General features: G+C 45.8%; 2 protein-coding genes across 4 annotated transcripts in view; both read left to right on the forward strand.

Annotated features, from left to right (window-relative positions):
* The first annotated feature begins 608 nt into the window (after window positions 1-608).
* On the forward strand, window positions 609-12717 carry LOC108927630 (integrin beta-1-like). The gene is made up of 16 exons (XM_029246418.1): window positions 609-838; window positions 1514-1580; window positions 1688-1782; window positions 2914-3130; window positions 3846-4016; window positions 4101-4339; window positions 5119-5274; window positions 7049-7144; window positions 7429-7518; window positions 7841-7981; window positions 8114-8316; window positions 8960-9201; window positions 9764-9986; window positions 10072-10307; window positions 11512-11678; window positions 12450-12717. The coding sequence occupies exons 2-16, from the start codon at window positions 1514-1516 to the stop codon at window positions 12513-12515; spliced, it is 2409 nt and encodes an 802-aa protein (XP_029102251.1). The 5' UTR covers window positions 609-838; the 3' UTR covers window positions 12516-12717.
* Window positions 12718-18452: 5735 nt separating this feature from the next.
* The window catches only part of LOC108927743 (enhancer of polycomb homolog 1-like), a 34469-nt gene continuing 25260 nt past the window's right edge, over window positions 18453-27661 (forward strand). The window contains exons 1-2 of one of the 3 annotated variants that reach the window (XM_018741238.2): window positions 18453-18820; window positions 25161-25257. The gene's annotated coding sequence lies outside the window, so the exon portion shown is untranslated. Of the gene's footprint in view, window positions 18821-19214; window positions 19367-24238; window positions 24630-25160; window positions 25258-27661 lie in introns of those variants that run through there. The other 2 variants (XM_018741240.2, XM_018741239.2) reach the window with 2 other exon arrangements.

The raw sequence follows: 27661 nt of genomic DNA on the forward strand, positions 1-27661 counted from the left end.
CCCTGATGAGATTAAAGGGATAACTGAGTAACGTTCCACCTATTAGTTGTTCCCCGAGTTTATTTTTGCAATAAATCTTGCACCTTAAGGGGGGCGCGGTGGCTCAGCAGGTTTGACCGGGTCCTGCTCTCGGGTGGGTCTGGGGTTCAAGTCCCGCTTGGGGTGCCTTGCGACGGACTGGCGTCCCGTCCTGGGTGCGTCCCCTCCCCCTCCGGCCCCACGCCCTGTGTTGCCGGTTTAGGCTCCGGCTCCCCGCGACCCCATATGGGACAAGCAGTTCGTGATAATGAGATGTTGTACCTTAGTGTCAGGTCTAGATGTCTCATTACATTTACGTTTAGTCATGCGGTAGATGCTTTTCTCCAAGGCAACTTGCATCTGAGAGAACGGTACAAAAAAGTGCATTACATCCACAGAGTCACTCATTCTTCCCACCGTAGCCCAGATGATTCCTCTCTGCTGAACGTGACACCAGATTGACCCAAAGGGAGGAAACAGGAAGCGTATTAACAAAAACTGCCTGACAAAACAGGGGTGGGAGGAGTGGGCTGGAACCTGGGTCCAAGGGGGTGGCCAGCGAGACCAGGGCATTTTATTACAGTCAGATCTGGAAGTCTGGAGATGGGGACTCGGGAGTTTTCTTGGAGGTTCTGCCTCCACTAGGGAGGAGACGCATTCAGGGTGGTAGATATCCCTCAGTCTCCACTGACGCCAGAGCCAGGACCACCAGGACTGAGGCGACAGTGACCTTGTCCCCACATTCCTACCAGCTGGCAAGATGATCGCTGCATAACCTTCACACTTTGACAACGTAAATGACCAGGGAAGCTGACTTAATGTAAGTACTATTTAAAACTGCTGGTCCGTGGATGGTTTTTCATTAACTTTTTGTTTCATCTGACCGCCTAAGGCTTAAATTTCTTCTTTTGATGGCCGAAATGGAAGCGGGTCACAGCAACATAGAAACAGAAAGAGTTGACCGCGTATCACGGTAGAGTGCGGAACTGCACGCAGCGCTACGTACGTGTGCTGTGAACGAGGGCAGAAGGCTGCAGTATTTCACACGTGCGATCAGGTCGAACTAAGGAGTTCCGAAAGGATGTCCAGACATTCCGTAATCCACTTAAATTATTGTGCAGTTATGATCACGTGGGGGGGTGCGGTGGCGCAGTGGGTTGGACCACAGTCCTGCTCTCCGGTGGGTCTGGGGTTCGAGTCCCGCTTGGGGTGCCTTGTGACGGACTGGCGTCCCGTCCTGGGTGTGTCCCCTCCCCCTCCGGCCTTTCGCCCTGTGTTGCCGGGTAGGCCCCGTGACCCCGTATGGGACGAGCGGTTCTGAAAATGTGTGTGTGTATGATCACGTGTCAACCAGTTTAATGTTCCAAACACAGACGCTGCCCTCTGGATCTATATGCCACAAAAAATTAAGGAAACAACAGAATGGCCATTTAAAGTAAACTGTTCTGCTCAGAGTGTTTTCCTGTTTCTTTTGTGCAAATTCATTTTTGAGCAGATGGTTCTGCGAGGTGTGACTGTTGGACTGCTCCTGTTCTGTTGGCTCGCTCACCGAGGAGCTCACGGTACGGTGCGGGATCACCGGGGTAAAAGTACAAGGAGGTCCGATCATGACCCGTGCGTGTTAGTCCGATCAATCTGATCCCCATTCCCTATCCCTCCCGTCCCGAAGGCCGGCGGAGAGAGCACGGGTGTCACTCCACAGGGGTGACGAACTGTCAGGATTGCCTGGCGTCCGGCCCCCTGTGCGCCTGGTGTGCAGAGAAGGTAAGGAAGGGTGTTCCACCGTGTGCCACCACTCCACCAGCTCTCACACTCCATTACTGCATACAAATTCATAGAAATGTAATACCTGCTGAGGGGTGCGGTGGTGCGGCGGGATTGGCCGAGGCCTGCTCCGCGGCGGGTCTGGGGTTCGAGTCCCGCTTGGGGAGCCTTGCGGTGGACTGGCATCCCGTCCAGGGTGTGTCCCTTGAGTCCCGTGTTGCCAGGTTAGGCTCGGGACCAGCGGTTGTAGACATTGTGTGTGTAATACCTGCTGGTTAATTGATGCTTTGTTATTTATATTTTACTGCGTTATTGCTGAGCTGATAAGTATGACAAGCAGCACACTTATACAGCTGAAAGGTTGTGTCTCCCTCTACATCTCTAGTCCTTTAAGCCATCATTAATTTGAGTGTCTACGCTAAATGCAGAGGGGTAATTGCACTGCACCCTTTACCATGTTGTACCCTAGAGGGATGCTAGTTGATCTAACTGGTACACAGTCAGCTCTTACTGGCAGATGAGAGCTCACTTAACAGGCCAAGAGTTTCAGGTCCAGAGGTGGCTGGAGGAGTTCATTTTTTTTAAATTTCTGTATTTATTTATTTATTTAATTTGAAATGTAAAAGTTATGTGGGCGTGGTGGTGCAGTGGGTTGGACCGGGTCCTGCTCTCCGGTGGGTCTGGGGTTCGAGTCCCGCTTGGGGTGCCTTGCGACGGACTGGTGTCCCGTCCTGGGTGTGACCCCTCCCCCTCCGGCCTTACGCCCTGTGTTACCGGGTAGGCTCCGGTTCCCCGCAACCCCGTATGGGACGAGCGGTTCAGAAAATGTGTGTGTGTGTGTGTGTGTGTGTGTGTGTGTGTGTGTGTGTGTAAAAGTTAACATTAAATGCCAGAAATTCAAAAGTAACAAGAGGGTAACAGAAACATGTCAGAGTAGAAGCGGAAAGTACTGACGCCAGCAGTTACTGTGAAAAGTAAAAATTTCCACACTTCAGCATAACTGCATGTGCCAGAGTAAATTTACCTCATTACTACCCACTTCTGGATAGATCCCTTCAATTTCCTTCCTGTTCCGGCGCGCCCGTGTGCACGTGCCTGTTTCCGCATGTCCTCGTACGTACACGCGTGCAGAGCTTCATTGGTCCAGCCCAGCACACCTGGGAGCGCTGTGGCCTCGCGCAGGCCCTGCTGGAAAGGGGCTGCCCCCGCTCCGCAATAGAAGACCCCCGGGGATCGAGCGTGTTCCTGCGCGACCGCCCGGTAACTTCCCACGTCAGGGAGCCCAAGCAGAGGAGCCACCAGATCACACAGCTCCAGCCCCAGCAGGTCCTACTGCACCTGCGCCCAGGTATGTCTTCGAGTCCAGCACTGGACCAGTCCAGACCTCAAGGGTGTCCTGGAAGATGTCTTGTCCAGGGATGGCAGGCTCTTCCAGTGTACTGCTTTAATTTACATTCGCTACGTACCTGTCTGCAGTAAGCACCCGTCTTGCAGAGAGCAATCTGTTCATAAGATGATTTGTTCATACTCATATAGTTTGGAAACAAGGTGTAAAACACTTGCTCACCTTCATTATTTATATAGTTATAGTACATATTGTATTCGTTGTTGCCAAACTCTGGCCTGTGTGCTGCACTGTCTTGTCTTGTTCTGCTCTTGTCTGTTGTATTTATCTTTTTACAGACTGAACTGTATGTTTTGTGTGACACGGGGGTCCAAAGAGAAACGAAATTTATTTCTCCAATATGTGTAACTCACCTGTAGGTAGAATGACCAAATGACCATAATGTTGACTTTGACTTTGAATAGAGTTGACTTTGATTATTTCTCCTTCGTTATTTCTACAGCCAGGCTCGTTTTGCGCCTGTTTTGTAGTTTGCTCGTATCTCCCAAAGTTTGCAGGCAAAAAATTTGCCGTACTTATTTATTCAGGCTTGGCTCTGTTCGTAACTTGCGAGCGTTACGGGAAGGAATCAGGATTTATCTCCCCATATTCTGTGCTGTGCTCTTCATTTAACTTCTCTGCAGCTGAACGTGAGTTCCTCTCAATTCTGTCCATGCAGGTGAGCCTCAGAACTTCGAGGTGAAATTCAAGCGGGTGGAGGACTACCCCATAGACCTGTACTACCTGATGGACCTTTCCTTCTCCATGGAGGATGATCTGGTGAACGTGAAGAAGCTGGGCATAGACCTGATGGACGAGATGAGGAACATCACCGAGGACTTCCGAATCGGCAAGTTTCTCCTCTCCGCTTGTGGACGTTCAGACTGCGTTTCGCGAACAAGACTGAGCAGGCGATGTTTTTGTGTGCCTCAAGGGTTTGGTGCTTTCGTGGACAAAACGGTGATGCCTTACATCAGCACCACGGAGCACATGCTCCAGAACCCCTGCAAGAGGAAGGAGCCCTGCGCCAAGGCTTTTGGCTTCCACCACGTCCTGGGCCTCACCCGCAACGGCAGCTTGTTCGAGGAGCTGGTGGGAGGGCAGCGGATCTCGGGAAACATGGACCTTCCGGAGGGGGGGTTGGACGCCCTCATGCAGGCCACCGTCTGCGAGGTGGGAACCGCCGGGGAAGAGGCTGCTCTTTCATCTTGCACAATGGCTCCTTCTGGAGAGCGACTGTGGACGCTTCATTGCGCCGCTCACCCGTTTTCCTGGCATTGTGTCTGAAGGGAAGTCGTATAGACGCTGGATTTCTGTCTCGTGGCGTCGCAAGTCAACCGAAAGGTGAAAGTGCATGTTTGTGTATGAGGGAAGCAGAGGCAGCCTTAAACACTCATGTCTGAGACAACTACCACCCCAGGAAAGAAAAATTCGAAAGGAAATAATGACGTTAAAAGTTTACGTTTAAAATTTTTATTTAAAAATTACAAAATTTAAAAATTGTTCAAATTAAAATCTTGAATGAAAAGTTAAATTGAAATGGGAAAGAGATGCCGTATTTAAAATGTAAAAAGAGAGATGTCATCATTTTGCCTCTTCTCTAAAACTTTGCTCCCAAGAAATTACCCTGTTGGTGGTGTTATTCTGACTGCGGTATGCTTTCTATAAATTGTCTTTTCCAACCCTCATTGTCCTTCCCTTTTAACTTAAACAAAGATAACAAGCAAAAACATAAAAGCCCAATTTTGACTATATGGTCAACCATGAGGCAGGTAATTTTTTTATGAAGGCCTAAAACCTGTCTTCTTTTTTATTCCTACATTTTAATGCTTGTAAGTGGCGTTTAGGGGAAATAATTCATAAAACAGCAATCGACGAATGAGAAATGTCACTTTTTAATGAGATCCAAAGTTTTTAAAGTTTTCTTACCCTCGCAGTAATTATTTTCTCAGGAGCAGATCGGCTGGAGGAACGTGACGCGCCTGCTGGTGTTCTCCACCGACGGCGGGTTCCACTTTGCCGGGGACGGGAAGCTGGGCGGGATTGTGCTCCCCAATGACGGGAAGTGTCACCTGGAGAATAACGTGTACACCATGAGCGAACGACAGGTAGGCCAATGCCGGGGGGGTCCACAGGCTCAGCTGAGGGTACAGGCAAACCTGCATCTTCTGCTATGGCCCCCCGCTGAGAATCCTGTAAGGAACGACGGTCGAGTCGCTGTACAGAGAAAAGGTTTGATGCTCGCCAGCGAAAAAGCACTGGGTAGGAGCACAACTTGCCAAAGAACACACTTCCTCGTTCAGAACGGCTTGGTAAACTGCGGCAGATCCTGGCAAAATAGTGTCGCAGCGTTGAGACCCTGGGTTCACACTCTGCCCCGGGGCCCCAAGGTGAGAAATGTGACCAACTGGGAAACGAACCAGTACAGAGACACAGAGGATAATTCCGTCTGCAACGAATGTGCACAATCTGTAGAAATGTCTCTCTAAAACAAGCAGAGAGGCTGTGGGCGTCATAGTGGTTAGAGCTGTTGCCTTCTGCTTCAAGGTCCGGGGTTTGAATCCCTCCTCTTGCTGCGGTAGTATACTTGATCAAGGTATTTACCCCGAATAGATACAGTAAAAATCACCAAGCTGTGCAAATGGGCAGATCAGTGTAAGTATCTTCAGGAATTGTGTCAAAAAATGAATACAGTAGAGCGTCGATTTATCCGAACGTCATTCATCCAAACTGCTGCAACCCCCCCAAAAAATTACAGTACTGTACTCATATTTCTGTGCAGTTTCTTGTGTTTGCACATGTGAAAAGTGTGATTTGCAGTTGAAACCATGTAAAGCAATTAGATTAATAAATATAACTATACATTATACATTGTTTCTTGAAGCATTTTGGTTATTATTTCCTAAATTAGTTATTTTTATAATATTGTAAATTACATTTTTTATAATATTATAAAATACATTTATAATATACAATAAAAACATATTTCAGTATACATAGTTCAAAATACAGTAGTAATAACCTTGCATACAATAATTTACTTGCTGGGTATTCTCATCTCTGCTTGATTATCAAACTATTAGATTAACTGAACCAACCTCCCAATTGGTTTGGATAATCAACGTTCTGCTGTAAATGCAAACTGTAACATGTTTTTCATGAAACCAGAGGAATTGTCCTTTGTTGTATGTGTATAGTGGGGGGCACAGTGGCGCAGCGGGCTTGGCTGGGTCCTGCTTTCTGGTGGGTCTGGGGTTCAAGTCCTGCTTGGGGTGCCTTGTGATGGACTGGCGTCCCGTCCTCAGTGTGTCCCCTCCCCCCTCCAGCCTTGCCTTACTGTGTTGCCGGGTTGGGCTCCGGCTTCCTGCGACCCCATTTGGAACAAGCGGTTTCAGACAATGTGTGTGTGTGTGTGTGTGTGTGTGTCTCTAGGTTTGCCTGGAGCTGTTATATCTGAACTGAAGCTATAAACTGAATGTTGAATTACATATTTTATGTAGGCTCCTTCATTTGAATAGTGGTATTATTATTAATTTAATTATTACTTCTGTATTATTATTTGTTAATGCTGTTCAGCCAAGCAAATCGTGGTTTCACACATTTGTTGTGGTTCTGGAGCAAAAGAGTACAAAGCGCATCCTTAGAGGGGCAGTTATGGGATGTGAGCCAACAACCTTCAGGTCACACGGTCACCAATCCATTGAAAAGGGTTCTCTGGAAAAGCTTCTTTGTATTAATGGACAAGTCTGACCAGGAGTCGAACCCAGGCTGTTCACGGACCAAACAGAGGACCGGGGAGTTGTATGGACCTCTCCTACCTCGCTCTGTCTGACCAGTACACGTATGTGAGAGAGGTGTCACGTTCGCACCCCTGTCCCTCAGGACTACCCGTCCTTGGCCCACATGGCCGAGAAGCTGAAGGAGAAGAACATCCAGACCATCTTTGCAGTGACTGAGGACGTTGTCCACCTGTACGAAGTAAGAGCGTCACATGTGTTGCTAACATCCTTCCTTTTCACAATCGCGAGTCACAAATATTGTAATACAACAAGAATTTGCAAAACCATTACAAGTAAATGGTGAGCAATACCTGCCCTGTAAATAAAACGCACTAAATAAACACTAAATCGCTTATCCTCAGCGGGTCTCCGATGTTATGTGAGAAGTTGCTCAGTCCCAAGTGTTCTCATGTCCCAGTTTTGTTCCTTTCGAACGGAATCTTGGCTCTTTCCCTTATTATTGCTCTCTTACTTTGCCCGCAGGGATTAAAGGAAATATTTCCTAAGACTGCCGTTGGAACTTTATCAAGCGACTCCCACAACATCCTGCAGTTAATTGTGGACGCGTACAATGTAAGTGGAGAGCCGTCTCTCCTACGCCAGCGGTCTGGGCCGTTGCCATTGCAGCACTGCGGCAAAAGGCACGAAAAGAGTTTGGACGCAAACGTTCAGAACTGATTCTGTCCGAAGCTGCTGTGCGACACCCTGTTATATTCCGCTGACGACAAGGCACTAAATGATACTGTATGATCCTTGCAACCGGTAATGTTACCTTCATCATATGTTTCGCAGTTCAGCTCCGGGTTTGTAACTTCGATCTCAAAAATGTCCGCTGCTTTCGCGCAGCAGCTGCTGAGTTTCTTTACCGTGGTAAATGTGAGTTCGCGCCCTTCAGGCTCTGACCTCGGAGGTCATCATGGACCACAGTGAGCTGCTCCAAGGGTACCAGGTTGAGTACAACACCTCTTGCAAGGGTCACGTGGTACAGACAGGGGAGGAGGGGCGGAGGTGTTCCAACATCTCCATCGGCGACGAGGTGAGCGTGTCCCCAATGCTCACGTTGTGGGCGAGTTGGGCGAAGGGGCGTGGTCTGGTGAGGTCATCCCCCCCCCCGTGAAGCTAAAGCCTGCCTTTGTGGCCACGTGTGTATGTGTGCGTATGCATGCAGGTGACCTTCCAGGTGAGCGTGACCGCTCCTCCCTGCGGCATCGCGCCTGAGCCATCCCGTCTGCTCATCAGGCCGCAGGGCTTCGGCGAGGAGGTGGAGGTTCAGCTGCGCCCGCTGTGCCAGTGCCGCTGCCAGGAGCACCGAGTGGAGGACAGCCCCCAGTGCAGCGGGGGGCGCGGGGCGCTCGAGTGCGGGGCCTGCCGGTGAGTCTGAGGTGACACCAGGTAGCAAAGTGGCTCGAGTCACTCTCTTAAGCACCCTTGACCAAGGTATTTACTCTCATTTGCTCCAGTAAAAAAATTACCCAGCTGTATCAATGAGTAAAATAATTATAAGCAGTACTAATAATAAACAAAAGTAGTAGTAATGGGAAATAACTGCAGGTAGCTTAATGGTGTAAGTTGCTTTAGAGAGAAGGATCAGCTAGATGAACACGTAAGTGTGTCTGGCGTCCTGTAATCGGGACCCCGGTTTACACGATTTATTCACGAAGCAGACAGTTTTGTCCAAAATGATGAACAAAAATTGTCGCGTATTTGTCTGACACCTTTATCCAAGGTGACTTTCGGTGTTAGATGCACTACAATAAATTCCCTGCTGTCATTCACTCATCTGTACAGACAAGCAGTGTAACACACACACACACACACACACACACACACACACACGCACGGTATGGGCAACTTTGAGTCACCAAATCTATGGGCTGTGGGAAGAAACCAGAGCACCTGGAGGAAACCCACACAAAAATGGGGAGAACATACAAAGTCCACATAAACTGAGTCGCATTCACAATGAGGTATTTTACTCCAATTTTACTCAACCCCATCATCTCCACCCCCGCAGGTGTAAAGAGGGCTGGGTCGGGGCATCCTGCGAGTGCGATGCGGGCGTGTCGGCCGGCGAGGGCGCCGTGGCGCTGTGTCGCCGGGACAATAGCTCCGAGGTGTGTAGCGGGCGAGGCGACTGTGTGTGCGGCGAGTGTGTGTGCCACCGGCCCCGCCGCAACCCTGAGCACACCTACTACGGCAAGTTCTGCCAGTGCGACAACTTCCACTGTGACCAGTACCAGGGGCGGCTCTGCGGGGGTACGAGAACATCAACGTCTCCCTTCCCTCCACCCAACTTCATCAAACTCCAGTAAAATACTAAGAAACATCTAATACACCTCCAATCAAACCATCATCACAGCAACAAATGAGATAAAATTGTATGAAAATGCCATTTTACGAAAGAACAGAAACGCACACACACTGTCCGAAACCGCTTGTCCCAAGCGGGGTCGCGGCGAGTCGGAGCCTAACCCAGCAACACAGGGCGCGAGGCTGGAGGGGGAGGGGACGCACCCAGGACGGGACGCCAGTCCGTCACAAGGCGCCCCAAGCGGGACTCGAACCCGAGACCCACCAGAGAGCACGACCTGGCCAAACCCGCTGTGCCACCGCACCCCCAGAATAGAAACAATGCAATCAAAAGCATACCAAAGTCCACATATGTCATCCAAGTGCTTTTAAAGAACCAGTATAGAATCCCTGTATGCAAATAAAGTGTCATCATCATTATTATACCGTCATCATCATTACTGTCATTGAAACACCATCAAGACAGCATTCGTGTGTGTGTGTATGTGTGTGTGTGTGTGTGTGTCAGGCCGGGGCAGGTGTGACTGCGGCGTGTGCCAGTGCTCTCTGGGCTTCGGCGGGAGCGCCTGTGAATGTCCGCTGTCCACAGCCACCTGCCTGGCCCCCGATGGCCTCCTCTGCAGTGGGCGGGGCCACTGCGTCTGCGGCGCCTGCGTCTGCGTGGACGCACGTTTCCAGGGCCCGGTTTGCGAGGTGTGCCTCTCCTGTCCGGACGTCTGCACCCTGCACAGGTAGGAGCGCAACTCGTGGGGGTCCCATTGGCACAGCCCTTCATCTGACAGTGACCCACCCCCCTTCCCCGCCCCCGATCCTCAGAGAGTGCGTCCTGTGCGGTGCCTCGGCACGGGACCGTGTGGAAGAGCGTTGTCGCGGCGAGTGCGGACCCCTCAACGTGACCCTGGTGTCGGAACCCGGCCGCCTGCCGCAGGAGCAGCGCGAGCTCGGCTCGCGCCGCTGCCGTGAGAGGGATGCGCGTGGCTGTTGGGTGCATTTCTCCCATCAGGCCGAGCGAGGGAACATCTCCGCCCACATCCACATAGCTCTCCACCGAGGTGAGTCCGCCCTGCTGGGTTGTTCCCTTACCATGGTATTGTGTTCATCAGAAATACATTACCTTCTTTTAAATCACTTTCAGTTTTTCATACATGGGACACATACGCACATACTATATTAAATACAATAATATACATTACGTGGGAAGACAGCACAAAACGGTTAACTAATTCAAAAATTCAAAAAAAGGGAATCCCATAAAAATAAACACTACACATAAACACAGCTCTAATAAAAAAAAGCAAATAAGTCCATTTAAATACACACACATCGCCTGAACCGCTTGTCCCATACGAGGTCGCGGGGAGCCGGAGCCTAACCCGGCAACACAGGGCGTAAGGCCGGAGGGGGAGGAGACACACCCAGGACGGGACGCCAGTCCATCCCAAGGCACCCCAAGCGGGACTCGAACCCCAGACCCACCGGAGAGCAGGACCGTTGTCCAACCCCAATTTAAATACATTAGAGTGATAAAAAATTTAATTACAGGAGAATCCCAATGTCTCTTTAATGTGTTACATGAGTCCCAAAGATTATGGAAAAGTGGGAAGGCTATAAATATATTTATATATCAGTCTGTGGGTGTCAGTCAACAACATTCAGAACACAGTCACACTTTGGAGAAGTTGTCTAAATCAGTGAAAATTCACTAAAACTCAATAATGAATAACAGTCAAAGGTAATAATAATCTTCCATGTCACATCAGTAGCATTGTACAGCCTTATCATTTTTGATATGCAGTTTTACAGCTTCTGTTGTTTGGCGGCCAAACGAGAGCGTAAGGTTTATATTCCTACCAAGAGACCACTTTTGCGTTAAACGCTAACGAATGACTATATTTCGTTTCAGATTAGTTCCGGAAGTGCAACGGTATTCTTTTCCATTTATTCAATATGGATCAGATCTAATACCCCCTATAAATAACTATTCTTTCTTTAAACTATGGAATAAGAAAGGAGGTGAAAACCCCTTTACTGTGGCAACACCAGCAGTGCTTACAGTCCATTGCGGTTAGAAGAAGAATTAGTTCACCGAGTGCCTGTTAATTCTGGGTTATTACAGTTAATATTTTGCGGTGCCTCCAATGTTTAAGAGCTACCACAGTGTTTATTGTTATGAGTGTTGAGAGCGTGAGCCAGACGGGTGTCTAAGATGGGCTGCGGATATAATGACCATCTCCCCCTCCCCCCCCCCCCCCGCAGAGTGCCCACCAGGCCCCAACGTGGTGCTGGTGACGGCTGTGGCGTCCGGCTCCGTGGTGCTGCTGGGCCTGGCTCTGCTGCTGATCTGGAAGCTGCTCACCACCGTCCACGACCGGAGGGAGTTCGCCCGCTTCCAGAGGGAGCTGGGCCGGGCGCGCTGGGACAGGGTGAGTGGGCCCACGGCGTGGAGTGTCATTTACCTTGTTTTCATCGATTTCTCTTGATTGCAGAAATGTTCTGTTCAGTTTGGTCTTATTTTTTGCATGAAAGGTTGAATTAATACATTGAGTATCATATGTATGTATGTATGTTATATTTGTGAGCGTTTAAGGGTAGGGTGTGTAATAGGTGTAAAGCTGGATGAGGTCAGATATACAAAATTATAGAGTAATTAATGAAGGGAAACTGCCTTGCGCTGTTTTGGTAACTGCTGTTAACTTTTGACGTGATTGCGTCCATTTTAATTAAAATTTGTGATATTTTAGCATAAATGGGTCTCAGTTGTGGGACTCTGAAAAGTCAGAATTTTCACCATTGAAACTGATGGTAATTACATCTTCAGTTTATGAGAATTCACCTTACAAAGAGTTTTTCAGGAATTAATGACCATTTATATTTATTTTTACATTTTTACTCGTTTTTTTTTTTTTTTTTACCTTTTTTGTCATTTATATTTTTTACATTTACAATTATTTAACCCTAACCCAAGCCAGTTCTTTTTTCCAAAGCTGCATACATCTTGCTGGGAAAAGACAGTACAGCAAATATTCCTACCAGAATTTTGGTTGTTTCTGCTGTTACAGAGCTGCTCTTAGCTCAGAGACGCTGTTACAGACCAAGCCTTGTGCGGCATCATATTTCATTTCATCATTTTCATGGCCATTACCTGGCATGAGGACAGTGAGTTGAGAGTAATGGATTGACTCTCTTCCCTGCAGGGTGAGAATCCCATCTACAAGAGCGCCGTGACGACGATTCTCAATCCTAAATATAAAGCCCAGTGAGGAAACATTCACTGTGGAGCGTGAACCGAATGAGATCATCACCTCGCTGACCGTTCAGTTCACACCCCTGACCCTCAACCCAACTTGTCAAGATAATGACCAGCAGCAGGGGACACATGTAGAAGCTCATTTCTTGGTTCCTCATATATGTTGCATTTGACATTTATTTATTTAGCAGATGCTTTTCTCCAAAGCAACTTCCAGTGAACTCTATGTGGTGTTATGAGCCCACACACCTTATTCACCACGGTGACTTACACTGCTAGATACACTACTTACAAGGGGTCACTCATCTATACATCAGTGGAACACACTCTCTCTCTGTCACTCACACACTATGGATGAACCTGAACAGTCTGTCTTCAGACTGTGGGAGGAAACCAGAGCACCCAGAGGAAATCCATGCAGACACGGTGAGGACATGCAAACTCCACACAGACCGAGCAGTTATCGAACCCATGACCTCTCGCACCACCCAGGCGCTGTGAGACAGTAGCGCTACTCACTGTGCCACCATGCCGCTGAATATGTACAGCTGTTTGTTTTCAGGACAGGGGAAGGAGGCTGTTGACTGCTAGGAATGGATCATGTGCACAGTATCCAGCTGTGAGCCCTTTCTAACTGTTCTCCTGAACCTCCTCTCTGCACACTGACCACCCTACCTTGATCCACAACCACGTGTCCCTGTTCACTGCAGTGATTTCAACAACAAGATGAACTCTGAGTGTCCAGCTATGTGGCCTGCTCCCAATCCACAAAACCTCTCATTCTAACAGTTAATTTCCCACATTAGGAAATGTTTGCTTACAGTTTGCCAGTTAAAGGACCACTAATAGCAGGATGTGCCTTCTATGACTATCCTATTTCAGAACAACGACATCCATATATACACTACAGCATGCATATCTTCATTGTGTACTTATTGGGTAATGAATCGGCTACTGGTGGATAATGAATTGTTTAAGGAGAGGAAATGATCATACGGGTCCTATATATAAGGTCCTATGCAGGTCCGGATGCCTCCTCATTCAACATTACAAAAGATCAACCTTTTATGCGTGAGTAAGCATAACCTGCCCCGGCCTTCTACCACACCACAATTACTGTATATGACAGAATATCGAGAGCTATGAACATGTTGTGTTCTGTTGGTATTGATTAGTCCTTCTGAGTTAACATGTGTCAGTAAGTGAAACAGAAAAGACTAAGGGGGTTACAAACCTAAATGTCATTACACAATATTAATATGGGTCAAGCCAATAACGAGCAATGCCGCTATTGTCCACAAGGGGGCAATGCGAAAAGAATATTCCTGTTACATCATGATGACAGTATTTTTAATGACGTAATGCTCTCAGAATACTGTATGTGGATCTTTATTGGACTGATTTGTAATATGTATATTTATAAGTCTTCATGGTAATAAAAGAATACTACAAAGACGTAAGTCTTTGACTGTACATTGAACAAAATGTAAAAATATTTACAGCAGGAGTGGGATAAATTATATTTACATATGCAGGTAAATGGTCACATAACACAATCACACATACTGATGACTATAGCAGTAGGAAATGATTAACCGTGAAGGTTATGTAAATAATTCTTTGTATGAGACAAATAAATCGTAGCATGTACATTTGTTGCACACCATGTTAGTATGTTATGAAGTTACCGAATTTTAGGGGTTTTCCAGATAAGCATCTCGCAAATGTTTTAAAAGGGTGTCACCTTGCCATCATGTAGTGTGGTGGATTAAGATCACCGAAATGATGCATTTTTCACACGATGATCCCTTCTGAGATCCTTTTGAGCTCCACGCAATGCCTGGCCACGTGGATGTTCTCAGGGAGGAAGCGCCTCTGCAGGGACAGCCGTGTTTTCGCCGTGGCGGCTTGGACGTCCACACGGATCCCTGCTAGGAGACTCCGGGGGGGTAGAGAGGAGGACACGGGCCTGCAGGCCGAGAGGGGATGTGGCTGAACAGAGGGGCCTCTCCCTGGCAATGATGAGAGGGAGGGGGGCTGGGGGGTCTTTTGCTGAGCACAAAGTAAGCAGCTGAGAACAACAGCTCTCAGAAAGATGAGGGAGGGTGAGCTGTTGGGGGCGGGGTGTCAGATCAGAGCCCACCGCACAGCGTGGGCCCCCACCAACCCAAACTTGGAGACCGCATAGGTCACTGGGCTGTGTGTGGAGCGGGTGGGCGGTGGGAGGGTCGTAGCCTGGATCTACCGTCAGGGAACAGGCCGGGCGTCACACACATCGGTTCAGCCATCGCTTTGGAGATGACGCAGAAGCGGTGTTGTGCTGTGTCAACTAATCCGACAAACCCATGCGCACTATTGTGCCCCACGCCGGTTTATTCATCTTCTGCTGGCTGGACTTGTGTGTGCGCGCGTACGCATGTGTGTGTCAGACGGCGAGCGTCACCCGACATGTTCCGGTGCCGATGCCCGCGGAGGGCGGGAATATCAGAGAATGTGCGACAGGCTGGGTTAGCGAAGCATGAAGCCTGCCCATCAGACAGCCATGACGATGCGCCAGAGGCGGGAGGGTGACGGAACAGCAGGATTGCATCGACTCTCGCCTGCGCCCGGGGCGCGACGGTGCCCTGCGCCCGCCTTTGGGAACCGAGAGCTGCGAGATCAACGGAAGATGCTGCAGAAGAACATTACATAACGCATGAGCAGGAGCTGGGGGGATTTCCACTGTTCGTGCTCAGCCTACCTAGATGATCAAGAACGCCAGCGTTTATACATGCCCATCTGATATTGTTACAGCCTATAACGGAAATGATTAATCTCTGAAGCTGATGTAGAAAGCCCAAAACGTAATGAAAATTATAGATTGCTTTAGGGCTGATCTGCATGCTCTTTCTCCGTCGTTTGTCGAGACATTTCTAGACGCTGAGATGAAAATACAGAGCGCTCATTGTAAAGGTCGAGAAGCTATTGTACTGGAAGTCAGGATTTGGGCCTCAGTTTTTAGTTCATTGCAGATCAATTAACCCATTGTTGACTAAATGATGCAAGATGTTGCCAATGTGTGAGAACTGCACTGAAACTAGTTCTCGGTATTTATGTTTACCCTGGGGGAGGTTCGCTGGGATGCTGTAATCTGAGGAATATTCAATATTTGTTATGAGGGGTGGTGGCAGAGAAGAACAACCGCTACACCCCAACCAGACCGCTTCACTCATCTACTTCTGCTCGATCGGTGGGCCCGCAGATGAAAGGTAAAGTGCAGAGGTTCTCAGTTCTGGCTCCGTTGTGGCGGAATGACCTTCCCCTCCCACTCAGAACTGCTGAATCTCTGTCTACATTCAAGAAGGGTCTTAAAACTCACCTTTTCTGGACTCACTTCACCCAAGATCTCTCCAGCTCATGTAAGGTGTAAATGTTCATGCACCGTAACTTTATGACCAGATAAGCCTTTACACAGTCGCTACTGCTGTATTGTATCTAAATGTTTGTGTACCTTAAAAAAAAAATGTAGGAAGGTTATCAGGATTCATCTGTCCTGAATTTTGTGCACCTACTTCTGCGATGAATATCTGTGCATAAAGTGGAAAGAAATAAACTAGGTTTACTTAAATAAAAAATGAAAATGTAAATAAATGTATCAGACACTTTTCTCCAAAGCAACTTACGATCGATACTATGCAGTGTTACCAGCCCACACACCTTATTCACCGCGGTGAGTTACACTACTTACAATGGGTCACTCATCCATACATCAGTGGAACACACTCTCTCTGTACTTAAGAATCACACATCTGCAACTATGTCTCTCTTTCTCCTAACGTAAAGCACAAATTGTATTTTCGCTGAGACGTAGGTCGCTTTGGAGAAAAGTATCTGTTAAATGAATAAGTGTAAATGTAAATGTAAGAAGGCACCCTTCAGGCATTAACCATCTTACCCCATCAAACCACAGTTCGCCATCAATTACTGGAACCATGGCACAATAAACCCATCCAAGATCAGCTCCACCACTTCATAATATGATTACAGGCCCTCAGAAATAATAACTCCCCTCCTGGTGAAAGTAGCATTTCCTCCTTTAAAAAATTACAGCCTCAGCCTTGGTAATTTTCTCCGGTTAACAACATAGACCGTATACAGCTGGGATTGTGGTTTCCAAATCAAAAGCTTATGAAAAAGATCAATATATACGGTGCTTGAAGGGAAATATGCCCCCCCCCCCCCAAAAAAAAAAAATCCCATCACTGAGGTACTGTACCTTGTTCCAACATGGCTATTGCACTCAGAGGTGAATTATTTACAAAGATTCAATCAATACAAACACAAAGGTCACCTGATTCTTAGGAGACATCAAAAGGAGCTTTTTTTTAAAGACAGAGCTGCTTTTGAGGTGGGGTGGTGTTTGTTACGAGTAGAAGAGACACCGTGTGACTCGATGGTAGGCCTGCACCCCCCCCATCCCACCTGCAGTCCACATGGCAAAAAAGCCCCCCTGGGGGCAGCACATGCATGTCCTGTCATCGTTTAGCATAAAACACGCCTAACTTATCGCCAGATTTACAGCTCAGATCATGTAAATAAATGCAGACGCTCTTGGGCATACTGGTACTACTATACATTTACTTATTTATTTAGCTGAAGCTTTTCTCCAAAGCACCCAACAGCACTGGGCTGCTTACCGTTACCATGTATACAGCAGGGTAAGTTTTACTGTATCGGTTCATGCTGAGTACCTCAATCAAGGATAGCACAGACAGACGGAGAAGGGATTCGAACCCAAGTCCTCCGATTCCTGATGGAAATAAACATGTAACCCTTAATTCAACTTTTTAAATCGCTGATGGAAGGTGCAAGTCAAAGTGGTGCTTTAGCTTGTGATGTTCACTGAAACAGTGACTGGTGAGGGATGCCAGTGCGGGCATAACTGACATGGGGAAGGTCTGGCTGTTCTAGGTGGGATTCGAACCACCTGGGTAATAAGTGGAAGATGACAGCTCGAACCACGATGCTACTTACTTGTGATTTTACTGCATGCTTTGTCCTGGACTAGTCTAGTGCACATTACACTTACAGTACAAAATAATGACAACAATAACAATGTAATGATCATCTCTGAAAGATCGTAGTCTGAAAGGAATATGCACTGTATGAGTGTATGGCTGATTATGTAAATATACTGTATTGTGTATATACGTACTGTACTACAGACTGCAGTCTCACAGTATCTGATTCCGTGTGTGTGTGAGATTGTGAGGCTGCAGTGTATATAGTACAATACCGTACGACGTTTAACAATTCTATTATTTTTTGGAATTTATTCTGCACACAATACGATTATTATTATCTGAATGTAATATCGCCTATTGCCATTTAGCTACATTTACTCAAAATGATGTTCTTTAATTTAATTACATCGAAGACATGCGTCTTGGTCTTCACACCGAAGCTGATGTTTTAATTATTTCAATAAGGAGAAATACAGTAGTTAACTTTGAGGGGTAACTAGTAAGTCAACAAAAGCAGGCGGTGGTAATGACGTTGACTTGGTCGGAAGGTGAAGGTTTAAACTCCGAAATTTCCGCATGTCGGTTGTTTTAGGAAGTCGTTGAATTACTGGTTTGGTGTTCTTTTTTTTTTTTAATACGCTTCTGTTTCTACTACGAGACACGAACAGTGCAGTATCTCAGAGGACGTCGTTTGGGCGAATAAAAAAACGCGCACCGCTTCTGTGTGACGCCTCTTCGGACGGCCTGTCCTCCGCTCCTCAGACAACGCGGATGATCATGATGTTCTGGGGGGAGCGCGAGCCGCAGTGTGGCCGCGCGCGCCCGTCCGTCGCTCGAACCGAACACCCCCCCCCAGAAACGCGCACGCACGCGCCCCCCCTCCACAGGTGACTGGTGCCACGCACCGTCCAATCGCGCGGCGCTCGTCTGCCATTGCAAAGTTGTTAACCCCGTGGCGAAGCGCTTCTCCGGTTCGAGCGGATCTCGGTCTTCCTGAACGCGCTCGCGCCAACCCCCCTCGGCCCCCCCTCCCTCACTGACTCGCGCGCTCTCTGCTGATTTCAGTACTGTTTTATGGGCGATGGGGACCGCGCGTGGAGGAGCCCGAGACGCCGCGGTTCGCGCGCCTGGGGAGACGTGGAGTGCTAGCGCGCGAGGGAAGCCGAAGAGGATGTCTCGCGGACACGTCTTGCTGCATGGCGCTCGTTGTTCGCTCAACATCATCAGGCGCGCTGTCTTTCTGGTAGCTAGCTGGCCAGCTAGTCAGCAGGTTACCACGCTGAGCCTGACTGTCACCGCCACAATAATTCACCGGGTAAGTTTTTTTTAAAAATTAATTTTTTCCCTTCACGTTTGAAGAAAATGGCTTCTTTTTCACACACGGTTCACGCACACATTTTGTGTGTGTGTGGCGCTCCGTCAGTGCTTCAGTCGGTGACTGTCTGTCCTCAGCTAGCCTTCTGCTCTATGAATTCCGCCCATAGTGTCGCGTCAACGCCACGCTCCATTTTCAGGCACACGTTTGGGCCGAAGTGTTCTCCAGTAAGTGTACCATTTTCGGGAACATGGACTCACGGAGAGGCTGCGTCGCCTCCCTTTGTTGTGTGTGTATTTTTTTTTTTTTTTCCTTTTTTTTGCTATAAAGGAAACTTGTGTTACTTCCCTAATGCCAGCGCGACGGCTGCAGCGCAGAATGCGCACACACACAGTCTGCGTCCTCGCGCGACTGTGCGGATCTTTGTTCATTATTCATGGAAAAAGACACCGACACTTTAACATGAACACTTCGGCATTGACAGCGGAGCACGAACAGGGAGAACAGGGCGCTCCGCACCCGGAGGAACAAAGGGACGAGTTAGCGGTGTGTGTGAGGGGCTCTTTTCTCCAGTTTGTGTGTGTAGTGGGGGTGGGGGGCCAAGCCTTGTGTTAAACTAGACGTTGACGTATGATATTTCGCTGAAACGACACAAGTTAGTCGTCATCTAACGTTAACCAGATTACCGGACAGTGAGTTTGGCGCTAACCCTAACCGCCTCACATTGTCACAACATCTGTCAACTACGAGGATTTATTCAGCCCACGACGAGAGTATTTTCCTCCCACTATTTTAACTGCAGACGCGCAGCTCTCTCTTTTTGGTATTTAAATAATTTAGTTTTTGGTCCTTCGCTGAACCGCGGGGGTGGTGCGTTTTGTTTGTTTGCGTCGACGTGCCCGCGACGGTGGCGCTGTGGATCGCTCGCAGTCCTCTTCTTTTCCTGATATTTTGCGCGTTTCTTTTATGCCGAACGGAAAGTGGGCCGCGCGTTTTGTCTTCCTATCGCGATGGTTTGCCCGCGGGCGCGCGCGCGCGGCACAGTACCCGTTGAAGAGGCGATAATGCGGTTCGCGCGACTTCGGAGTTGTCTTTTGTCTGCATTTTCGCGTCGCCGCTGTACCGGTGCTGCCCCGCCGTGCCACCGACGCCTGATCTAACTGCGGATGTTACAGACCGCCGAAGAGGCGGGGCAATCTGAGAGAATGTCGAAGGAGCAAAAAAAATTTTTTTTTTTTTTTTTTTTTTGTTTTACCTAACAGTTTTGAAGAATTCCTAAGGCTTGCATGACACACACATCCGCTTTATTGGCAAGAACCAGCACACACCTAGTCGTTATGAATAATAGAACCTGGCATCTTTGATCAAAGAAGGATATTGAGTGCTTGACCTTTGTAATGGTATATTATTGTAGAAGTTGATAAAAGCTGAGGTCTTTGGCTTTAGGACCGCCTTTTGGTGTGCTCTGCACTGTCAAAACTCTAACATGACTTCGGGGGGCTTGACTCTTCATTTATAGATTGTCCTTAGGTGGTCATGGAGTGAATTTTCATGTTGCAGCTAAAATGTGGTGTGCTGTCTGAAGTGAATGGTTTTATGAATGCTTACACTTGATCTGGAGAAGTCGCTTGAGCTCAGCACAGGTGTCGGTTGGCCTTGTTATAGGTACCATGAAATAGGATCTGTAAGGAGAACAAGTTCCCAGGCATGTCAGCTGTGCAGTCCAAATGGTGTGCTATATTGGACAGCAAGATAAATGAGGCCCCCTTTATGGTTACCCTTATGATGATGCCGTCTATCCTTCTACTTGAGAGTTAGGGTGGATTTAGCGTTGGAGTGCAGCAAAAATGAAAAGCACTGGACACAACTTCACCAAATTATTTAACACTAAATCTAAATGGCCTGAATTGTCTCATTTATGATTTATGGGCTAATGATGATATAACAGAAAAGTATTAGTCAAAACAAATGCTTAGTATCAATTTGTTTAATGCTTCAAATGTATATCTCAGTGTATTTTGATTATCTGTACTTTATTGAAGACATGCATCTATGATATGGGGGTTGCTAGTTTGTATCTTGGATAGGTCCCTGCACTCGCACCCTTGAATAGGGGCTATAACTAGACTTCACTCAAGCGTTTTTCCTTGTATTGCTCTGTTATAATATCCAACATAACAATAGGGTGATATTGTGTGTAGATTTGGTTATGCAACATGAGTTTATGATTAGGGTGTTCCACTGATGTATATAGTATGGATAAGTGACCCATTGTAAGTAGTGTTTCTAGCAGTGTAACTCACCTTAGTGAATAAGGTGTGTGGGGTGATGCCACTACATAGTTTATTGGAAGTCACTTGGAGAAAAGCATCTGCATGATACATTTACACAACTTGGCACTTGAATGAAATGCAGGGTATTGACCTCATTTGCATAAATAGAACTGCTTATGCGTGAACTACCTTAATGAACTTCTGCAGCTTTGTGCAGAGTGAAAATATAGTGCGCTGGCTTCTGTTTGATTAATTTCTTCATTGACGCTGCAGGTTTTCATCAGTTCAAAATGAACAATACATAACAAATTGGTTTTGAGAACAAACAAATTAGAACAGTTCAGATCAAAGCTGACACATACTGCAGAACCAGTTGATAGCAGAAGTTTGCCGAATGAAAAGTTAAGCTTTCAAGCTGTGCAAATTTTAGTCCAAAAAACCCCCAAATACCAGAATGTCTGAAATGCTTAAGTATTCTCATTTGTAACTACAACTTAGTTGAATTTATTTCTTTTGTGCCGTCACAATGAGAAACTGAAATTAAATGGGGGAAACTTCATGAAAACACAAGATTATAGGAATAAAATGCATCATGTCTTAGTTTGGATGCATTACTCCCAGTTGGGTCCATGACTGCTGGTAGTTAGCTTTGTCAAATGGGTTTTACAACAAGTAATTAAATTTGCTTAGGCAGTACTAGCTGCCATCTGCAGGAGAAGCATCTGGAGAAGGGGCATGTTCAGTGAGATGTGGTAATTAAGGAGTTGGGCTCTGCACCATTAAATAGAGGCTGTATATGGCAGAGGCTCTGGATCTGCTTCAGGTTGCCCTTTGTGGTCTGCCAGAGTGAAAAATTGTTCTTTGAGATTAAAGATCGGTTTTCGTTGCACTTGGCGTATGAAGTACCGTACTCAAAACCCTGAAATTGTGTAGTTGCATCATGCTGTGATACACATTACATTTTTTTCCTTCAAAAGACAATTCTGACGTTACAGGATCTCTACAGTAAAACTTGTTAGACAAGGTTCACTTTAGGGTGAGGGTTGTTCCTGTTGACTGTCATACAGAACCATGAAAACTAAGGTGGGTTTTTTTTAAAAAAAAATTTTTTTTTTTTAAAGGGGTTCTTTTGTCTGGCCTGTTCTTGCTACATTTGTCAACCAGTTGTCTCCTTTCTGAGAACCTGTGGCTGTTTGAAGGTGGCTCTTCCTCAAACACTGCCTCCTGTCTGCCTAGAGTGTCTTTCTGTTCAGGTGTCTGTCATTTGTTCTTCACTGGAGGAGCTTTGGCTGCAGCTTATTAACCTGATTGCAACCCTTTCTGCAAGAGGTGGCCTTGTCCCTTGGGCAAAATGTGAGGAGCTGTTTGGGTATTTAAGTAAAAATTACCTAGAAGAAGCAGAGTTCTCTTTGGCATGAACATAAAAATCTTCTACCCTTGCAGTCCTGCATACATACAGGTTAGCATCCATACATATCATACCATGTATTGCCTGGAGTCAACTTCTGGTACAAGTTGTGTTCACAGGATATCACTGCTCATTTGGTACTCAATTTTACTTGTTCATCCATTTTTTTAGGGAGCTTGTTCTTCACCTCACCCATGTGGTCTTCTCAGGCTTGGTTACAAGCACAGTATAGAACATGTTGTTAAGGGGCTCCATCTATTCCTGAAGACCATTACCTTCATGCGAAGATGTGGTGCATGAAAATGTCACCATGCTTGGAAGTATAGTCAGATTTTGGATTTTTGAAAGAACTGAACCCAACTAAGGATGGTGGTCACAAATGTCTGTCTAATAAAGCAGGATAGTGATCCATTGACCCAGGATTTGGTGCTAGAATGGTAAGACCACAGTTGGTATTAATAGCGATCATGAGACAGCCTTTGCAGTGACCAACTTCCCCAACAAATACTATGATGGACATCATTGGCTTTTAGAATTCATACAATTTTATTAGTATAACTAAACTGATACTTGGATTAATGTTTCTCAATGCATTTAGTGAGCTTAATGATCCTCTTTTCAATCTATCCTTACATCCTTTTGCAACATTTTCAGGAGATAGCTTTATAATTTCACTCAGATTTTTATGGTAGGATCACCGACTCTTTTCTGTGCAAACAGGTGCAGCATTTGATACTAGATCTTCATTTGATTGAGAGATGTTTTATGGTAATGTAAGGGTATTCATGTTATAAAAGCTGTTTATGTGATCAAAAATGGTAGTTTACATGTTTATTTGTAAAAGTTTGTGTTTGCTGTTTTGCTTGAGACAAACTTACCATCACTGATTGGTTGAGACTGTCAGTATGGTAGGAAGTGTATACTTTTTTTAATGGAAGCATTGTGTCTGAATGTATTGTAGAATAAAATGGGGTAGGCAATGAAATACCTGTTGTGGATGTAAAAGGACAGCATAATGGCAAAAATTCTGTTTATACTGAATAATGAACCTGTTGTATGGAGAAAAAAAGGTACACATTTTCTTAAGCTATTGCTTAAGATGTTTTTCTCCTGATCTCCTCAACTCCAGAAATTAGTTCTGTGCCATCTGGTATGAATATTACTGACTGCCTTTTTTTTTTTTTTTTTTTTTTTTTTTTTTTTTTTTTTTTTTTGCCGTGGTTGGTGGAATCATCCTAAGATGATGTTGAACAGAACCCATACAGTACACAATACTGGACACACCCAGCACCACAAACTGATTTCACATAAATTAAAAATCTGACAAAACATAAAATATGTATACAAAAAACACTGAGCACATGTTAAGCTCTAATATGGAGATTTATGTACTGCACGTTAAGAAACGTCTTAACTTGCAAGTATTGGGGGATAGGATCCTGTTGCAGTTTGAACAACTTTGCTTTTAAAATGTCAGTGTTTAAACAGATGTGCACTGCATTCACTGTTTGATTCTTATTTTGTAGGTAGTGTAATGGGTACTAGCAAAATGGTGGTGTCTGACAAGATGTGGTGATCATGTCTATGCAAGATATTGGACTACTGTAATGACCTTTTGTCTGCACCAAGTTGCACATTGTGTTGGAGAAAGATACCTACCAAATGAATAATACAAATGTGGACGGTGTGGTAGGTATACTGAGGCATAACCTGTATGTAATGTCATTTACTGAATTTCTGTGATGTTCGAATGAGTGCAGTGACTGCATAACTGCTCTATTGAGGGGATGGAGATGCTGTTGTCATCATTACATGGGTGCTGCCCATGCAGGACAGTGGTTTGAGTCTCTGACGTTTCAGGCTTGACATCTGCAATGAGGAAACCCCAGAATGGCCTACATTTGCTTGGCTGAATGGTACTGCTGGAGGTCATCCCATTGCTCACAGTGACACCCGTGGTCAACTACGTGCCTATAGTGCTGCAAGAAGACCTGACTGAGTAGCATTTTTCCTCCATTCTTGTTATGTCACCTGTTGCAGCCTGCAGTCCAAAAGGTGAAAAGAAGTTTGCAACTCATACGGCTTATAAATAGACTCCAGTGGAGATACTTTGCTCACCTTTCCTGAGGTTTGTATGCTTTAATGGAGAGACTTAAGAAATCATTGTCTGAATTGGGAGAAAATATTGTAAATTGTACAAAAGTGACTTGTGGGAGGAGCATGTGTGAAATCCCCCTCCTCAGCAACTGACATAAATTTATGGAATTGGTATGTGCTGGGATGCCTGGAGTACATTCCAAGACCCCTGTGAGAATTGTGGGTTGGGATTTTTCTGAACTCTTCAGTGGCACTTTACAATTTGAACTGATGAAGGAATGGAAAACAGATGTGGGCTTACTTGCACATCTGCAGCTGCATTGAAACAACATATTTACATATTCATGTTTTGTCTGATTTGGAGCATAGTTCTCATTTGTAATTGTTTTGTTGGAGTTGCTGTGAATGACGACAACCATTATGTCCATAGTTTACTGCATAAAGCTGGTAGTTATGGTACCAGTTGCTTTAAAATGATCTGGTGTTAGTGTGTGTTTGTGTGGGGTGGTGTTAGTTCTTAATGTTCATCATGTGTTGATGTGTGTTCTCCCCCTGTTTACAGGCCTCCATAGGAATAGAGGTGACCATTTTGAAATGGATTATACAGAAGAAGGGAGAAAAGTGGAAGAAGTGGTGGAATATGTTCCCATGGAGAACAGGTAGGGTCCAAGTGGTTCTGCCTATTGGGTGAGTGTCATCTGTAAGCTCCTGAGCAATTGAGTGGGAAGTCCACGGATTCTGCAAGGGAGGAGCACAAAGTTTGGAGTTCCATGTTTGAAACTTGTGAGCTAGGATGAGAGAACTGCTGCCATGGTCCATTCTGTTCTGATGTCAGTGTGGTGTTGTATTTGCTCATACGGTGAAGGAGTGTTCTCTAACTGTCATAAACATTGTCTGTATGTCAACTTATTAAATCTCATGTTTTCAAATTGGCTTTTGTAAGGGAGGCTCAAAGAGGACCTACCAGTCGTGGGGTGTCTCATAAGTACTTGTCTTGATCCATTGATTGCAACAGAGGTGGTATAAACATTTGTTTGTACTTAAGTGAGGAAATGAATGGAGTAGTTGCATTGTCAGTCTCCTAAAAACAATTAGATACAACATGTCTTGTAGCGTTGAGTTGTCTTTTGACTCATTTCTCACAGTTTTCTGATTTAAGATGCCACCTTCATAACTTAGTTTATTCATCATAGTTTGAGAAATTTTGATACTTGCAGATGCATAATACTCTTTAAAAGCTTATCAAAATATAACCCCTTTTCATACACTGGCCATATTATTCTGAACAGTGGTATTTTTGTTCATTTTACTTCCCCAACTTTTTTTTTTTTTTTAAAAACAATGACATTGCTACTTCTAGACATTTTGCAACAAAGATTCAAGATGCCTAAAACCCTAAAAGTTTTTCTCAGTCTTGGTAAATCTGGTGTATTAGCCTCCACATTACAGCACAAACAAAAACCACTAGTGTAAAAATAAGGTTTGCTAGGTGGTGGTTGGACTCCCCTGTTTTAATACAACCACTGGATGGAGACAAATATTCCTTTGGGCACTTCATTGACAGTCACTTTTTCCACATTAAAACCAAACTTGGTTTGCTTTGCTACTTGCTCTCTATCACATTGGCAGCACGCACGCACGCACACACGCACGCACGCACACACACACACAGTCTGAAACTGCTTGTCCCAAGCAGGGTCGCAGTGAGCCGGAGCCTAACCCAGCAACACGGTGTAAGGCTGGAGGGGGAGGGGACACACCCAGGACGGGACGCCAGTCTATCACAGGGCACCCCAAACAGGACTTGAACCCCAGACCCACCAGAGAGCAGGCCCCGGCCAAACCTGTTGCGCCACCACATCCTCTCACATTAACAGCCTTAAGCAATATCAAAAACTCACTCAATAGATCACAACTTAAAAAGCAGATTAAGTGTTACTTAGTTCAGTTTTCGCCAGAGAGACTTATGTCAGGTTTGTATACTAAGCTACTTAGTTATTTATGTATTAATACAGCAGGGTGATTTTTTTAATTTTTTTTACTGTAACAGTTCAGTGTAAGTACCTTTCTGTAAGGAACCACAACATGAGTGAGTTTTGAACCTGAGTCCTATTGGTGTAAGGTTGTATCCTCTGCCTCCTGCCCCTCAATGCTCTTTTAGAAATGAACTATAAAAATTCATATATTAAATCAATCATTAAAGTATAAACAGCCTTGATAATGTTGTGCAGAGGAAAGAGTATAGGCAGTGATCTTGTGAAATTTTTTTTTTATGTTAAACTTATGAGTAGTGGTGCTGTCTCACAGTAGCTGGGTGGTGGGAGAGAACGTGGATTCAGTCCCTGCTGAGTCTGTGTGGAATTTGCATGTTCTCCCCATGTTTGCAGGTTTCTTCTAGGTGCTCTAGTTTACTCCCACAGTCCAAAGATATGTAGAATAATTATTTCCACAATCAGTTCCAGACTGCATTGATCCAGTGGTTATAAGTGATCAATGAAATTAGGACATTAAAAGAGTATTTTAACAAAATTTCTGTCATGTAGTACCATTTTGCTTTGGTTTTTTTGATTTTAGGTGACACTTTTTGTCCAGTTATCTGTAAACAATCATTTTTCACAGGCATGTTGGCGCAGTCTATGGTCAAACAAGAGCTCAGTCAGTACTTGACGTTTACCTGGGTTTTTTTAGGGGTGCTCCGATTTCCTCTCAGTCCAAAGGCACAACTGAGGTAATCTGGTAACTTATGTTGCTGTGTGTGAGACTACCTTGCAATGGACCTGCATTCTGTCCAGGGTGTACCTTACATAGCCTTGCACCCTGTACCCCCAGGATAGGCGCTGGACCACCATGACCCCTGACTTGGGAAGGCAATTAAGGAGGCTTTTTTTAAGTAACATTATGAAATCCCCTTGCAAGAAGAATTTGCCTAAAGGAGCAATTTCATGAAACAAATTAACCTGTTACTCTGGAATGAGTGTCATCATTTGCCTTGTCACTGAGAATAGTCATTGCTTAATCTCTAGGAAGTCTACAGTTGTCAGTTTTTTGAGATTTTATCATGCC

The sequence above is a fragment of the Scleropages formosus genome, chromosome 19 (genome assembly GCF_900964775.1).
Source record: "Scleropages formosus chromosome 19, fSclFor1.1, whole genome shotgun sequence".
NCBI classification, from domain to species: domain Eukaryota; kingdom Metazoa; phylum Chordata; class Actinopteri; order Osteoglossiformes; family Osteoglossidae; genus Scleropages; species Scleropages formosus.

Excerpts from the sequence above, each read along its gene's own strand:
- LOC108927630 (XM_029246418.1), top strand. The coding sequence starts at position 1,514 with ATGGTTCTGCGAGGTGTGACTGTTGGACTGCTCCTGTTCTGTTGGCTC. Across the intron at positions 7,519-7,840 it reads TAATTGTGGACGCGTACAAT|GCTCTGACCTCGGAGGTCAT; the intron begins GTAAGTGGAGAG and ends CGCGCCCTTCAG. Across the intron at positions 9,202-9,763 it reads CCAGGGGCGGCTCTGCGGGG|GCCGGGGCAGGTGTGACTGC; the intron begins GTACGAGAACAT and ends TGTGTGTGTCAG.